The 17,356-nt window shown below is 40.0% G+C and overlaps 1 protein-coding gene across 1 annotated transcript; it reads right to left on the minus strand.

Annotated features, from left to right (window-relative positions):
• LOC311492893 (sodium- and chloride-dependent GABA transporter ine) lies at window positions 1–16,086 on the minus strand. Its single transcript, XM_084551333.1, has 13 exons — window positions 15,155–16,086; window positions 13,930–14,064; window positions 6,368–6,578; window positions 5,786–5,918; window positions 5,168–5,302; window positions 4,438–4,541; window positions 3,032–3,156; window positions 1,871–1,983; window positions 1,192–1,332; window positions 986–1,085; window positions 751–851; window positions 493–660; window positions 1–286 (listed from the first exon to the last, which is right to left on the minus strand). The coding sequence occupies exons 1-13, from the start codon at window positions 15,363–15,365 to the stop codon at window positions 182–184; spliced, it is 1,782 nt and encodes a 593-aa protein (XP_084407459.1). The 5' UTR covers window positions 15,366–16,086; the 3' UTR covers window positions 1–181.
• Between the last annotated feature and the right edge of the window lie 1,270 nt (window positions 16,087–17,356).

The raw sequence follows: 17,356 nt of genomic DNA on the forward strand, positions 1-17,356 counted from the left end.
AGGAAGGGATGATTTTATCATAATAAATGTCAAGCTAAATGGCTTGAATTTTTAAAGAGCTACAAACGTTAAGATAAAGGGAGGTCTCTGGATGAAATTCTGATAGAACTGTAAAGACCCTGTGTTATATTACAGAGCCTGGAAAGTAGAGATAAAGAAGTGGTTTTGGCTGTGTCTCTGCTCATGCCACTGATGTGAACAATTTCTCAGCTGCAGGGTTGTCAAGGTTTTGTCTTTCCTGCAGGGCATCCAGGTCTATTGTGGGAGTCATGGCTGTCTTCAGTCTCTGAGGGTTGGAAAAGGCACAGTTTTAGAAATGAGCATACAAATTTGGCTTCTTTTGCAAAGCCTGACGTTTCATATGTTCGTGTTTTCCTGGGGGTGAAGTGCTACCATCAAACCTTTGTAATTAGTTTGTCATCAGCTGTAATTTGTGATAATATTGTATGCCAATTTAAGCTTTAATGTTATGATTTTGCTCAAAGATCTCACCTGAAGAAGTGATCCTTTGTTGTTATAGATCTCCTGAACAGCACCAAGTGGTATCCACACTATAGAAACCAGCGAGATGCACCAGCCCACCCACTCAGCCCACACTGGGTACTTGTACTTCTCATATTGGACAGGAGTGTACTGGACAAGGACGGAGACCAGTATGCACTATGTAGAGAAAAAGGAGGACAATCTTATGCACTTTAAACTTCATTGCCTTCATTTCATTTTAATCAGGCAGGTTAAACCGGAACTCACCAAAACCAACAAAGGACAGAGCAGCAACCAACAGACACGGAAAAAGATGTGTGGAGTTTTCCCCAGCATCCTTTTGATCATTAAAGAGATCCGTGAAACCCCTGAGACAAAAATTAGAAGTGTTGATTTAACCTCTCTCTGCAGTGATTGACAATGAAGATCCTGGTAGCGCTGAGGTCTGAAACTTTTAGCATGTAACAGACATCAGAGCTTGTGAACGTTTTGTAGATTTTACCAAAGATCCAGCAGACAGCCACAACTTCAAAAAAAGCCAGGATCACGAGGGAAATGACGGCAGTGTAGTGGTCCATCAGCTGAAACACATAGATACCGCCCTGTGACGGAAGGAAAACAAAGAGCTAGTTAGAGAAACACTGAAAAGACAAAATAAATGTCACAACAAAACGCATGTTTCTCTGAGAGGAAATAAGGATACTGTACCTTGGTAATGTGAGGAATCCCCAGTAAAAACAAAACAATGCAAACAATCAGGGCTATCAGTTCTTCTCTCTTTAGGAAACGCAGAAGTTTTGTTCCAAACTCGTCCTTTATGAACGTCACAGCTACCTCTGATGTGGCAAACTGCAGAAAACAATATTTAATTACGACAGTTATCCAGTTTTCTGTACAAAATCGGTTCCCTTTAGGCTTTGAGCAGCCTTGACTCTTTGTTCAATGATTAAAATCATCACTCATCACTCATCTTCTCTTCGGACCTTGGAGACAGGTTCAGAACAAAAGGGTTTGAGCTAAAATGTTCTTTCTACCAGAAAGGCCAGAAGAGAAGCCATGTTCATGTAGTTATTCAGACCACAAAGAGGTCATAAATTGTATGTGAGTAATCATTTTCCAACAGAAACGACCTCCGTATTCTGAACATGTGCAGAAGAGGAAGACATCCTCTAATGTAACTGTTTTGCTTGCGGTAGCTGACTGAGACACAAAGAGAGCACAGTGTTCACCGCACAAAAATGTAACTCCATCCTGACAAACTGCAGTCAGGGAGAAAAAAACTTCTTTTGATAGAGACGAGTGAATGTTTCCCATGCATTCAAATGTGCAAAAGCTAAAGCAGTGCTCCGTTGTTGTGCTTTGTTCAGCTGGTGCAGCAGCTGGTTACCTGACTGTCCAGGCCCAGACACAGCAGCATAAAGAAGAAGAGTGGAGCCCAGAACTGAAAGCCAGGCATGGTGGAGAGGACTTCAGGGTACACAACAAACACCAAACCGGGACCTGAAACACGTCACAATTAAAGGATAATGCTATGGGATTCAAATAAACACAACTTCACATTGATCCAGTAGTAAATCTTTGTACTCCCAATAGTCGTCTAGAATTACACTTACAAGGATTACCACTTAGACAGAGCAAGGCTGAACAATCTGTTTGGTGATCCTTATAGTAAAAAGTAGGTCGTTTTCACAAAAGGTTAACCAGTATATTTAGTCTCAGTGAGGGGTTAAAGAGTGCTTCAATGAATAATGAATGGTACCATGACAGGACATTTTTGCTTTGTAAATAATCTATCCAGAGAAGTTCAGATATTCATTACAGAATACACATACAGCACACCTGGTCAGCCTGTCTGTCCCTGATTTCATTTTAAATTAATTTAACTTTGGATGAATCATTACCTGACAAAATTATATTTTTCCTGCAAAACAAAATAGTTCACGGGGACAGCAGACAGGATGGTGATTTAATTTAAGATCTGTTAAATTAAAATAAAAGGCAGGCGATTACTTCACGTGGGAGATGAGCACACGTTGTCTGCTTTTAAATATGCATCATTTAACTAATGAAGAACATGTTTTTTATGTTGTTCAAACATTACGTTACTGGATGTTTGTGCATGGCACCATGTATTGTTATAATTCATAATGTTATATCATACTACTACTCCAAGAAAAGCAGGAGACTGGATTAAAACGAAGGCTGCAAAGGCAGAGATATCTTTACTCTAGTCCCTCCTAAAAACACAGAATTATACTCTTCCACAATGCAGTTCAGTAATGTCTATTGTTAGACCTCTGCTGCCTCCTACTTGCCCACTCCTTTCAAACCCTACACGTTTAATTTGTAATAACTTAACAGTTCTTATAGGTTGAGCAGTGTTCCTTATAATTAGTAGACTTTAGTAAAGTGTTCTGACAAAAACATAGACTGGAACATATTTATATGTCTATCTCTGAATCTATATCTCGACATGTGGTCATTTTTATATAAAAACATCACGTATTTAGATTCTTATAATACAGTACAACAAATTGTACAGGTTTACCATCTGTAGCTATGTTATCCACTGGGAGGTTATGTATGTGAGCCATGTAGCCAACAGCTGAGAAGATCACAAAGCCAGCCAAGATGCTGGTGAAGGAGTTGGTTAACGACACAATCACCGTATCCCTGCAAAAAAAATGTGGACAAAATCTTTTAGTCTAGTTTCAGTAAAAAAAAAAAAAACTTTGAGGAAAACAGATTGTGGAGCATTTAGGGTTTGCTGCCAGTTTATGAATTTTCTCTGAATATGAAAAGCGTTAAATGCCTTTGTTGGTGCACACATGGTGTTAAAACATCATCTGTATCTTCTTCTACTAAATAAAACTAACAGTTCCTAATATATTCCGTGCTGGGAACAGTAAGCCAAGGGATTTAGTTTTACTTCCCTGCAGAACTGAAGGAATCGGTTTAGACCGCAGCTGCGGTGTGTATCAGAACAGTGAAGACAGCAAGACCTAACAAATGGAGCATCACTCATAATAAAATAATCTGACCACATCTGTTGTTGTGAGAGAAACAGTGATACATATGGGAGTATGCTAATGAAATTTCTACAGGTAACAGAGCAAAGGAGCAGATGTTTAGACTGCTGCATTGCTTTCAGATATTGCCGCAACTTAGGGACAAGAGCCTAGCAAGTCAGCTGTAGCCAGTTTATATTAACGTGCACTGGATTTTAAATAAGGCACTAACAGTCTCAGATGGCATAAAGTAGTATTCAACATGCTGCCATGAGACTATCTGACATACTATGACAGAGGAAAAATTGGTAATTTTTATGTATTAAGTATGGACCCCATTCCTTGACTATATGACCCAGAATATCCAGCTAATTCTGGAAGACATGATCACAGAAGGATGGCTAGATGCTGAGGGGAGATCCTGTTGTCTGTATTATTACTGTAATTATGTTCTTTATTTATTTTGAATGCCCACCGTACTCATTGTTTGTGTGAACTGAGACTGTTGAGTGGATGTGTTAATATTAGGTGGTAATATTATAGCAGCAGACATCTGCAAGCACTGCTGTTCAACTTAGAGCACATACTCAAGTTTATCATGGATTCTTAGTAGTAATTTGTGTCACAGTGAATCTGTCATGGTTCTGGTTTTTTGATTCCTGTGTTCATGTTTTGAGTGTTCATGTGTTTCCTAGCCCTGGTCTTTACATTCTTGTCTTTTTGAATGTTTTGATGCCGTCTCAGCAGCGCTTTCTGTTTTGGTCTTGTTTTTTTTTTTTTTAATTCAATTCAGGTTTTGCCAACTCCTGCCTCATTATATAGTGTCCAGCATTTGGGTCCTACCTCTCCTTGAAAAACCGTGACAGAATCGGTCTGTGATGCCAATCTAATGCCCTCTGCGACGTCACTATGTACAGCAATATGACAGCAATTTGGTGTTATTTACCTGAGAATATTGTTGTCGAACTTGTTGTAACTTGCCATCGAAATCATGGAGCCAAACGCTATGCCAAGCGAGTTAAACACCTGTGAAGCAGCATTGACCCAGACCTGTGATAGAGACGAAGGAGAGCGTGGACATGAATCTCAATTAGTTATAACTTCCTGCCAAATCTGAACAGTGATTTGTAGGTTTGTGAAAGATGTGCCAGATTTTCGGTACTTAATCAGGATTTAGTTACATGTAGTTATAACAGTTGGGGGTTGTTTGCTGGTGTCGCCACCACTGTCTGTCAATAAATAACAGCTGTTTTTCCAACACCTAAAGTGAGGGTGATGCACATTTAGTCAGCAACATTAGATTGTATTGGTTCTATTAAAAGCTATTAACGGTTGAGGATCCAACAGTAGCCAGACTGCACTGTACTGTGAGGACATGTGATATTCTGAATCTTACTGAATATCTGAGATAAACTATCCCTCCAGTTTAGCTGGATATTATATCTTTACATTTGTGCCTAAAATCTTCAATGACAGATTCTCAACCACGTCAAACATGTTCCGGGTTTATTAAGGTTACTGCTGAAGGGAGTTAGAAAATTAAACTTTTGCCATTTCATCCTGCCTTTAACGTTTGGGTCCTCCCTTTCTTGCTACATTGTAACATTTGAGTGTCGGTGCCAATGTGTAACCAATGTCAAAAGGGTTAATCTACCCTTTCACTAACAGAATCTCACCTTCACTTCAAACAGTTTGCTCCACACAGGTGTCACAAAGTAGAGGATGCCGTCCTTGGCTCCGGGAAGCTGCACATTGTTGATGAGCAGGGCAAACAGGATGAAGTACGGAAACACCGCAGTGAAGTACACAACCTATATATATATATGTATATATAAAACACAAACAGCAAAAGGAAGAAAGTGATGAGCATGGGGGTTTGTTGAACTGATGAGGTTGCAAAAGTTGAGCTGCGGTAGCCTCTCTTAATTTGTGCTATGCTTTTAAGTTCTTAGTCGAGCTTGGTCAATATTTCCGTGTGATACATTTCCATACAGTGGTTCATATGAAATTGATGGCGCTCTGGTGAGTCAACATGGTGAGTTTTGTTTTGTTTCACATCCAAAACCTGAAGATAAACTATAGTTATCTACTAGCTTGCAACATAAAACGATGTGATGGACTATGGTACAAAATACTTAGTAGCAGACAACTAAAAACTATATTCCTGTAACAGTACAAAAACATCATTGTCATTGAAAACATTAGTTTTTACACAATGCCAGAGGAGAGCACGTTTTAATTGAAGAATGAGAGCGACTCATTAACCACATCTGCAGAGAAGCAGCAGTTCTGACCTTGCCAGTGGTTTTCACTCCTTTAAATATGCATAAATACACGATAACCCAGGCAACAGTAAGGTAGCCAAACAGCTCCCAACGTAGACCACCAGCTTCCTCAATTCCGCTGGTCTTCTCCAAAAGCTTGTGACTAGAAAAAAACAGAAAAAGAAGTGAGTATTATTGTACCACCAAAGCCCCTAAAGATTTGGTATTATTTATAACATGAAATACCCATGAGTTTGAAACGGTAAAAACATAATCAATGATTAGGTGTTTGTCTATGTCTGCTTCATCAAGGATTTATGTGTTTGAATTTGATTCACATGTTTCTCAACAAGCGAGACCTGCGCAGCACCACATTTGTCCAGCTAAATCCCACACTCTCTCTGACAAAAGAAAGATTACAGAGCTCCTGCGAAAGAATGAGAGACTCTACAATGAGGATTAAGAAAAGTTTTCAGGGCCTTTAAGAAACTTGACAGAGGGCTGCTTGTGTAGTAAAAGTAACAGCCAGCGAAGTGCTAGACAGTGCAAGAGTGCAGGGTGCAAACATTTAGCTACAGTACATATTTGCGGTGGGAAATGAAGTCGCCTCACTCGAAGAACTGTTGGCTGGCCGACTGTAGATGGGTGGCGTTGCCGGGGAAACCGCTGGAACAGCTTCCGAGGTCATTCCAAGTGTTGTTGCAAGACGTCCAGGGGAGGGTTGCGCCGAACGAGTTGACAAAGTAGAAAAGTGTCCAGGTCATGAGCACGTTGTAGTACGTGGAGTACATGGAGGAGATCACAACTGTGGCCAGACCAACACCTGGGAGGAGAAAGTGAGAGAATCCACGTGTGGGAGAGGAACACTTGTTACAAAAGCATTCACGTAAATTATTTGGTCCCAGGATTACAGTTGTGGATACAGCTGTATATTTTTCAGATAAAGATAGATAGCAGAGAAGTATCGTGCTAGCTATTAAGCTCAGTGTTGGACAAACTCCGCCAAGGATAAAAGGAATTCCCGGCATTGGATGAAGACCTTTTTTGTATTATTTGGCTGGTGAATGTAACAGGCTAATCATTATTTGGTAAATAAAGAAGATCAAAATCCTGTCTGTCTCCTCTGAGGGGACAGTCAGTCGGCTAATTGGCCACTTGTTCAGACATTAGGTGTAAGATACACTCCCACCAAACAGTCGGCTGTCAGACAGCTTTTGAGGAGGTCATGTTGTTTATACAGTTACCGGAAGAATCCATGAATACAATAGGTGTTGTAAATATTCTGCAAGATTGCGAAATAAAAAAACGTAAAAAATACTTCTGACTTCGGCTTATGGATCAGACTTTTACTAAGCGTATAATCAGAGGTTCAATGGATGGATGATGAAGCTCAGGACTCAAATTTACACCTGCACTGGAAAAATATTTAAATTTTAAATAGTGACTCTGTGTGTGACTCTGCAGATATTTAATCGAGGAACAAACTACACTCTAAGAAGTGAAACATGGATGTTGTTTGCATTACATCATTTTTGTAAGGTGAAACTATTGAATAATTCCACTTTTGAAAAATAAATCAAGAGAGTTTCATTGCATTAATGTAATACAAAAAGGTTTTGGGATTACAAAAATGTGCTGAATTGAATCTATGTAATCAAGTTATTTAAAACGCACTGTAGGCGTTAAAATGAATGAAGACCGTCCCAACGCGGTTTCCGTACTTTCTTGCACATGCGCAGTGTGGCTGAGGACGCCTTCGAAGACACGCCCATAGACATATACGTAGTGATGGCCAGCCAGTCGAGGCTTTGTTGAAGTCTCGACACGTGATTCAAAAAAAGGTTCATTACTCGAAGCTTCAATGACACAGTGCTCTATTAGGACATAGTGGAGAATAAAATGCAGTACAATCGAGACGTGTCTTCTTGCTTGTATGGGAGTTGATTTGCCATGCACATTCCTGTTCTACTACACCACATGGATATGTGGTTTAAAGCTGATAATAAATAAATTATATACTTATTACAATAAAATACATAAAAAGCAATCAGTGGGAATCGAACCCTTGCTTCACTAACGAAAGACCGTTGTTTTTTTCAATGTACCACTGGCCCCTTTCGTTTTGCGTGTTTGACGTTGGACCTTTTGATGTACGTCACTAATAAACTCTGCCTTCGTTCGTTTACACTATGTTTATGTTACAGCAGAGCCGTTTCTTGCTATAGGCGAACTAGGCAAATGCTTAGGGCCCAAAGCTGCATGTTCATCCTCATCTGAGAATTAAAATGTTCTGTCTTTATCTATAGCTATCTCGTGTGTTTGTTACATCCCTTATATGCTTAAAAATGAACGTCGTAGGATATAAATAAAATAAACTGCAATAATAAGCAGTGACTGGTGTTTTTGTGGCAATACTGCGTCATATTCGTTGGACCGCAGTGTCGCAATATGAGTCACGTAGCGGGCCGCCGACAGGTGTGATGGGCATGATTGACAGCTACTCATCCTTCCCGTTAGCGAGAATATTAAACAAAACAAACACAATAATGGCGTCAAAAAGAAGTTTACTCAGTTATGCGGAAAACGGAAGAAAAAGAAAACGGTCAAAAGATAAAGGTAAGGCATTTGTTGGTGGCGTGGACTGGATAGGTGGAGGTGAAATGCCGTTTAGCAAGTTTGTTTATTTGTCATGCTAGCCAGCTAGCTAGCCCTGGATAAATGTTAGCTAGCTAGCCCTGGATAAATGTTAGCTAGCTAGCCCTGGATAAATGTTAAAGAGCCAGCTAGTTAGCCCTGGATAAATGTTAGCTCGCTGGCTAGGATGTGTTCGTCACAAACTCACAAATGTAAAAGGAATATGTCGCATGTGAATGGACAGTCTGTCCTGTCATGGTCATTTTCAAGTTTGTGTGTATTATATAGGCCTTTAATTAGAAGTGTGCTACAGTTTTATAATTTAAAGAAATATTTGAAAGGTTTGTCTTTTAAGTGATTTATACATATGATGCATTGTGTTCATTTTGTACGATTGTGGTAGTGGATCATTTATCTTATTTATTTATTTCACTAGTCCTATGTGTAAATGAATGCAGAAAACTCTTAAAAGTGACAACTTTGTTATTGGGCACACTGTACGTCACAGTGTTTAATATAAAAACAGATTCATTTTAATTTTCTGTATTACAGCAACATCACTGCAATTATAAAATAGGAATATGCACTAATGATCTATTTTACGTGATAACCTAAGGAGCCTTTTCTTTGCAGGAGCAATTCTAGAATGTTTTGGAGCTCCAGACGTTGAGCCAGAGGATCTTCTGAACTTCCTGACCAGGGGGGTATTCCAGAAAGCAGGTTTACTGGCTTAACTGGATATGTAAACCCAGAGTTAGCGGTAAACCTGGGATTTCGGTTCCAGAACGCTCAAATATGATCAGGCTATGTAAGTAACTATGGTAACATAGGCTCTGAACTTAACTGGGTATGTAAACCCAGAGTTAGCGGTAAACCTGGGATTTCGGTTCCAGAACGCTCAAAAATGATCAGGCTATGTAAGTAACTATAGTAACATAGGCTCTGAACTTAACCTGGTAGGGGTAGGTTTTGTTCAGGTTATGTTCGGGTATTTAAGTGCACGTTCAGCCAGACCGCTGTTTCCACACTTGTCACACAATGACGTTTCCTTTTGAGGAAGATCCAGTTGACATTGAAGCACAAATCATTCGGGCTATTCACCGTGAGAGGGTGATAAGACCACGACTTAATATCCTTTCTTTTCCTGATGAGTTTTTGCCAGAGCGCTACTGTTTTTCTGCGGAATCTTTAATATATTTAAACAACATTCTCCATCCTCACATTTCGAACGTTACGCATCGTGGATTCGCTCATCGTAATTGTTGCGCGCGCGTGCGGGCTCCACCACTCCACCTCCACCTACAACTGAGAAGTTCATAAATTGGTCATTTTCGAACATGCAAGGCTACACAAATTAGACATAAGTGATTTAGGCGTAGGCCTATTAGGGAAAATGCATTGCACTTGTTAATTTTGCTCCTCCTGGGAGGTTGAGGGCTCCGATGACGTGCCCCCAGAAATCCCCTCCATCATCGGACGCCCTCGATTGATACTGATCGCCAACTCCTCCACAGGGGTGAGGGGGGACACCGCTGGCCCAGAACCGGTCTTCCTCTCTTCTGCTTTCTTCCTATTGGCTTTGAAATGAATGTAACTTGTTGCAATATGGCAATTCAAGAATATAATACTGGATAAGTGATGTCTAAGATGATGCACCCAGATATATCTTACCAACTTGGACAATGTTTTTATATTTTGTTTTGACCTGCGGCCACGTTCTCTTGAGGGCGGTCGGGTTACATCTAATTAAAAATAATACAATATATGACAAGGTAGTCTATAGTATAAGAAAGTCTCATACAAAGCAGTTAATATGTAGAATATCTACTGAATTATTGTGCTTCTGACACATTAATGTGCTATAGCCTACTAAACTTACGCATTTACGCGGTCGGCAATTCTCTGCCAAGCAAGATCTCGTTCCTTGGCAGACGCGCAAGTATTGCTTTTTTTCGTGATTATCGCTCTTTCCTCCTCGTACGCCTCGAGCAGAACTTGCTGCTCCGCTTCAGAAAAATAGGCTGCTCTGCGCTTTGCCATTTTTACTCATGGTTTCGACTCTCAATAGATGATGCCTTTATAACTTCGCCGTGATCGCGCACAACTCTGGGTTAAACAATCCGGGGTTGATTGAACTGATTGCTAACCGGTGTTTTGGAACCGACAGCTCGGGTTTAGTCGCCTCAGGTTCAGACAACCCAGAGGTTAAGTTTTATCTCAGTGTTTGTTAAACCTGCTTTCTGGAATACCCCCCAGGAAGCTCCAGAACCATCACATAAACTGTTATTATTACTTTGATTAAGTATATCAGGTGTTGCTGATAAGTGACTGTGATGTTAAATAAGCATTATTTTTAGTGTTGTTTTGTTTTCATTGTTGCAGTTTAAAATCAATGTTGGTTTGTTGTATTCTCTTATGTAAACATTTTTATAAACAATCAAAATATGTTTTATTTATTGACATATAGAGGATTGTTGTTTTCCTTGTATTATAGTTTTTTATCAGTTTAACTTGCCTGAGTGCTAAGGGTTAGTAATCTCTTCATCGTAGTTTGACAAACTAGGGGCCCCCAAACAGCATCTTGCTTAGGGCCCCCATGAAGCTAGAAATGGCCCTGAGTACAATCAACAAAACACTACAACATAAATACAACTCATTTGTGTCAAGTAACTTCAACGTAAGCGCGTTGAGTACCTTCAACATAAGCGCGTTGAGTAAATTCAACATAAGCGCGTTGAGTATCCAACATAAGCGCGTTGAGTACCTTCAACATAAGCGCGTTGAGTATCCAACGTAAGCGCGTTGAGTACCTTCAACATAAGCGCGTTGAGTACCTCCAACATAAGCGCGTTGAGTATTCAACATAAGCGCGTTGAGTACCTCCAACATAAGCGTGTTGAGTACCTGCAACATAAGCGCGTTGAGTACCTCCAACATAAGCGCGTTGAGTATTCAACATAAGCGCGTTGAGTACCTCCAACATAAGCGTGTTGAGTACCTGCAACATAAGCGCGTTGAGTACCTCCAACATAAGCGTGTTGAGTACCTGCAACATAAGCGCGTTGAGTAAATTCAACATAACCGCGTTGAGTACCTTCAACATAACATAAGCGTGTTGAGTACCTGCAACATAAGCGCGTTGAGTAAATTCAACATAACCGCGTTGAGTACCTTCAACATAACATAACCGCGTTGAGTAAATGCAACATAAGCGCGTTGAGTAAAGTCAACATAAGCACGTTGAGTAGTATTTAATTAAGACGGTTTGGTGGGATTTGCTTAAAAGCATGTAGTAATAATTAGTTTTCTAGTATTCTTCCCATTTATTCAGCCTAGTTTCGTGGGACCGGTTGCCATAACTATATTAAGTAAATGTGATGTTTCATTTCTTAGAGTGTAAACATCAGCTGATTTGTCCAGCCCTGTGCTGAAAAAATGGGTAGAACTACCAGGTCCACCATAAGGGGGGAACTGTAGTGTGCCCTTTCGAGGCACAGCATTTGCTCAATCAGCCTTCTCCTTTAAAGCAATAAAAACATGGAACACACTCCCAATTAATCTGAAAACCTGCTTAGATTACCGTACCTTCTCATATGAGGTGAAAAGATTGTATTTAGGTACTTGTGTGTTTATACCTCTGTCTATACTTCTATCCTACCTGCCCTGGGACTGCAGATGGAAATTAGCAATTTGCTAAATCTGGCACAGTGTATTTTGTACATGGTCCCTGTAAGAAATAAACTAAACTAAACTAAACTAATCAGCTTCTGCTGATGTCAACGCCTGGAAAAACTCTATGGAAACTAAGGTGGGTTGGAGTGTTTTGGCACTAGTTAACATATGTTCTTCAAGGATCAGTCTTCAACTAGGCACACCTGACGTTCTCTGTGAACGCCCATGCTGTGATTAATGCCTGCTAGTATGCAAAAACGCTGCCTCACAGAATCGTTTCTGCTTCACATCACGGGAAGGATGGCATGCCATGTTACTATCAGGTATAATGGAAGTAGGCGTCGCTGAAAAACTGCTCTGTGTGAACATAATGAGAGAGCCCAGTGAACGCCCCACTGAGCTCCAGGATCAGCTAGAACCACCGTGTAAAAAACCAAGGCACAGTTGACAAGAGAACTGAAAGCAGAAGAAAAGGTAATTAAATAAGGGTATATTTGTTGATATGTTAAATTTGCTGGAGACACCATAACTCATCACAATAAACTGCACTTAAGCTACATTAGGAAATCATTCATAGTACATAGAATTAACCAGGAGGAACTGAGTGATAAATCAAGTGGAGGACAATATTTTGACCGGGTAGATATTCTCCGTATTCAAGGAGAAAAGAAAACTAAGAAGAAAAGTCTCATATTAGAAGACAGACAACATTTTCAAGTTTTTATTGTTGATGACTGAGCTTCCTTTACTCCTCAAAGAAGGTAATCGACAGGCTACTTTTCTACCGGTTGTACCCCGGGGAAGCCAGCGCATGTATTTATGGACTTCGTCAACAAGGTTAGGAACATCAAATTGGGTCTGGAAGAATATCCACATACTATGATGTAACCTCACTGTTTGCGTGTATTCCCACCACAGAAGCCACAAAACTAGCAAGGGAAGGGAAAGACTAGCCGATAGAATCAAACTCAACCCTGACCAAGTCTGCGTGTTACTCGGCCTGTGCCCGACTACCACCTATTTCCAATTTAATGGAAGATTCTACAGGAAAAAAAACAGCTGTGCGATGGGGTCACCATGCAGTGTCACCTCTACATGGAGGAGGTAGAGATCAGAGCCCATAGCTCTTTCACAGAAACCACCTACTCCATCTCTATCAGAGACATTAACAGAAACAAGTTAAGCAAGTTATTGATGGGCTACACTGACAGACGTTGCTTTTTAAACCTCAACTGTCCCTTGGAATTGAAGGATGAGTGAAACTCGACAAGTCCTGTTGCCTTTCTTTGACGTTTTGGATATCCAGGTCTACATTTTTCCTTTCACCTTGATGAGCCACTTAGTAAACACTTATTTTTGTGTGCATTTATTTTTTTCACACAGCAGTTTTCATGTATGTAAATAATCTCTATGAGAATGTATTAAATGCTATGTTCAAATTTTATTCAGAGTGCAGTCTGTCGTTGAGTTCACGTGTTAATTGCTGACAAATTCTACTTCACACTATTGTCAGATGGCAAAGATCTCAGCTGTTGTTTGTTCAACAAGCAGTTCAATCTGAAATTGTCACATGTATCAGAAATATAACATAAATATAACATAAATTATCATCATTTATCATTTATTTGTTGTGTATGTTGCCAAAGAGAACATATTTGATTAAGACATTTGAACGTCTAACACTGGGTGAATAAAATGGTACAGAAGGGAGAACTAAATATGCATTCATGGCTTTGTATCCAGGCTTTGTGTGCACGCTCCACTACCAGTAAAAATGAATAAATACAAAAATAAAATAAAATATCAGTAGAAATGAGAAAAGATCCATCAAACGCTCATCTTTGTCACATAACAGAAGAGTCACTCACCTTTTAGCAAGGGACAGATCTTGGCGAGAGCATGCACTGGCCCTAAGCGAGTATACTGCCCAATGGCAAACTCGATGAGGAGCAGAGGAAAGCCACACAGGAGCACCATGGTGAGATAAGGGATCATGAAGGCACCTGCAGCAGAAGAATGGAAAAGGCAGCTTCATATATCTCCTGTGTATAAGGCCTCGATGGATAAATATTCTGTGGTTGCTGTTTTGTCATTGTTTAGACAAAATATACTTTCTTTACTTTCTTTACTGATAAGTAAAATAGGTCTGGGATGGTTCTCAGACATCCAGGTCATCGTATATCCAAACAAAAGGTGAAAACAGGGACAGGACTCGTGGAGTGTATAGGTGTTAACCAGCAGATACTTAACGTGTGGTTGGAGGACGTCCCAAGAGGCTTTTTGCATATTTTATGAGTAAAGCTCAATACTGAGTCAGTTTATTGGTGTATGCTCACACTCACAATAAAGGCTGCGTCAATCCAGTAAAAAGGAAATGCAGACAAAAGCTGGACAAACCGTGTGTTTTCTTAACTCATTTCTTGCGAAGTTAAGTCGTAACGCAGAGGCAGAGCTTTCTTGCATAACACACACACATCTGTTTAATGATTATCAATTTAGCAGACAGCTGGTCTTCTCAGTAAACCACACCACACATCACACGGAAAGTTTTGCAGAACTGATGCACGGATATGGAAAGCCTTAAGATTCTTACATGTGACTTTCAAGAATCCTGTCATGGCTTTTTGTGAATTAAACCATGTGCTGCTGTTTCAATTTCAAAATAAAAACGTGTTGGAAATAGACTTGTTATATCTTCAGCATATATCTGCAAGATACTATGTGGCTGATGATTACAGAGGAGAAATTTGGATCTGCCCCACGTCATGTTAATTATTATTAAGACTCCAAATTATATATAGAATTAGCTGTCCTTTACATACACTAGAGGAGGGGTTCACTTACAGTTAGGGTTCATTTTGTGTCATACTTAGTTGCTGCCGTTTTCATTGTGTTTGGCAGTTTACAGTGTGCTGAGAATAGATTTGATGTTAGGCACTTTTCTGAATATAGCCTAGATTAAGATGTTTTTATGACATTCTTGGACTATTGGCGCATGAAATAGTTTTTAGCATTACAATATTATTTAAATACATCAACTTAGTAAGTTATTACAATATATTATTAGTTTATATCTTGGCCAAAAGCTCCTACCTCCACCGTTGCTGTAGCACAGGTAGGGAAACCTCCAGACATTGCCCAGCCCTACTGCGTACCCCACCGACGCCAGGATGAACTCAAGCCGCCCGCTCCATGTAACTCTCTGAGTCCCTGCATCCGCACACTTCTCACTTGCGTCTAAAGGTTTCATTTCAAAGTCTCCCTTGTCGGAGCATGTCGCTGAGTTTTCGGCACAGACCTCCATTGATCAGATTGAGTGGTGGGTTTTGTTTCCACACTCAGATGTGACTGCGCTGTTCAATAGGCTCATAGGTCCAAAAATTTTGTAAAATGTAAAAGTGCACAATTATATATTGACCGGCACAGACAGTGACCTCACCGCACTATTTGGACATGCAAAACCCAGCACCTCTGCACCCTATTCAGCCAGCATCATCCGGTGTGATAATTGCACATGTCCTTTTCCATTCTCACTGCTCGGTCCACTGTCAAGCGAGCAGGGGTGTCTGCTTTACAGTGGATGGAACTTTCCAAAATAAAAGCCCAGCGTCTTCCATTAACACAATGCTTTAGACTGTACTTTTAAGAGTGCTCTTAACAGGTTTTAACCCTCAAAAAGTTGGGCTGTCTGAGCAAGAAGTGTCCGACAGTTTCAGATTGGATAGGAATAGTTAAAGAAATTCACAACATGGAAAGGTTAACATTTTCCCTGAGATACAATACTGAAAAAAGTGACCAGTATTGGAAGAAATGGAGGCACTACACAGATGAGAGGTGATCTTACCACTGAATGTATATATTCTGTGTGGGACAATTTGTATTTCTTTTATTTATTTATTTTTTCTGCACTGGGACACTGAAATCTCACTCTGGGTCATGAGCTTCTCTCTCTCTGCATAATAATACATTTCCTTAATTTTCATTTATTATGTTTTTTTTTTCTTTTTTCTCTTTTTTCCAGTGACCTTGTGGTCTGCACGGAGGTATTTTGTGTCACTGTGGAACTTAAATGGAGAACTATGGGTGCCTAAAAGCCCCTAGACCCGATCTGTCAGCCTGATTTCTGTCAGCCCCATTGTTTTGAACAAAGCCTGCCATTGTGTTTTGCTGTAGATGACCCTGTCTGATGTACTTGTTCCGTGTGTATATTTATGTGTTTGTGTTTTGTTTTGTATTTCAAGATTTTTTTTTTTTTTTTTTTTTTTTTTTAAAAAAGTTGTGCAGCCCAGCAAAAATGGCCCCACTACGATAACATGGCCCACACTGAGATTGACCCCCTTTAGTTTTATCAAAACAAGAACACATACACACAATATAGCAATGACAATGAAGTAAGAAGTCAAAATATGAAATATTACACTTTAATACGATTCATTGTAAATGCTGACAAATGCTGTATAGTCGTACCCGCCTAAAAATGACCCCGTTACATAAATATTGCGGCAAATGTTGGCTGAGCGTTCATGTGGACATGTTCACCATATTGTAATACATCTTCACATGCTTGTCTATGTAACATACATTCAAACGGGTTTGGAAACTTTTCACTCTCAGCTAAACAGCAGCTTTGTCCATACAGATGCACTAGCCTTGAACTGCTAATCTTACGTTTTCATCTGAGTTAGACTACAACAAAACCATGCCCACTCACACTGATCTAGTTCACCAGCATTCTTGGAGGTCATCCTGATTTAAACAAAGAGAAGATACCTACGTATCTATCTCATATCTATACTGGCTGGCCCAACTGGCTTATTAGGCATGGCCATCCAACCACTATCACTATCATTATCAACACCACTGACTGATTTCTTGCTCTCAATTTTAGTTTAAGAGTGCTACAGAGATAGTGGAATCTCCTTCAATAACTGCTGTTTTGCAGCAACACATAAGATAACCAGCCAACAGCATCGTAAGTTCCAGCAAGCCAGGCTGCTACTAAATGCTGCAGCTAGATGCCCCAGTCCATCGAGCAGAAGTCAAATTTTCATCCTCAACTGAAAGCAATAAAGCTTACGCAGGTGCTTTATAAAAGGGCTTTCTCAAAGACTCATTCCAAAACCAAAGGGGAAAAGCTTATCAGGAACGTTCAGCTTTGGCCAGCTCAGTTTACTCTTCCTTATCTCCGTTTTTTTCATTAATTAAATGCGCTGGGAGGAACAATGGGCACAATCTCATGAATAGGAGAAACAATCATCAGGCTGTGCTCCAGGTTGCAAGTTCTCATGCCGGCAA

Source organism: Chelon labrosus (genome assembly GCF_963514085.1).
Source record: "Chelon labrosus genome assembly, chromosome: 9".
Lineage (NCBI taxonomy): Eukaryota > Metazoa > Chordata > Actinopteri > Mugiliformes > Mugilidae > Chelon > Chelon labrosus.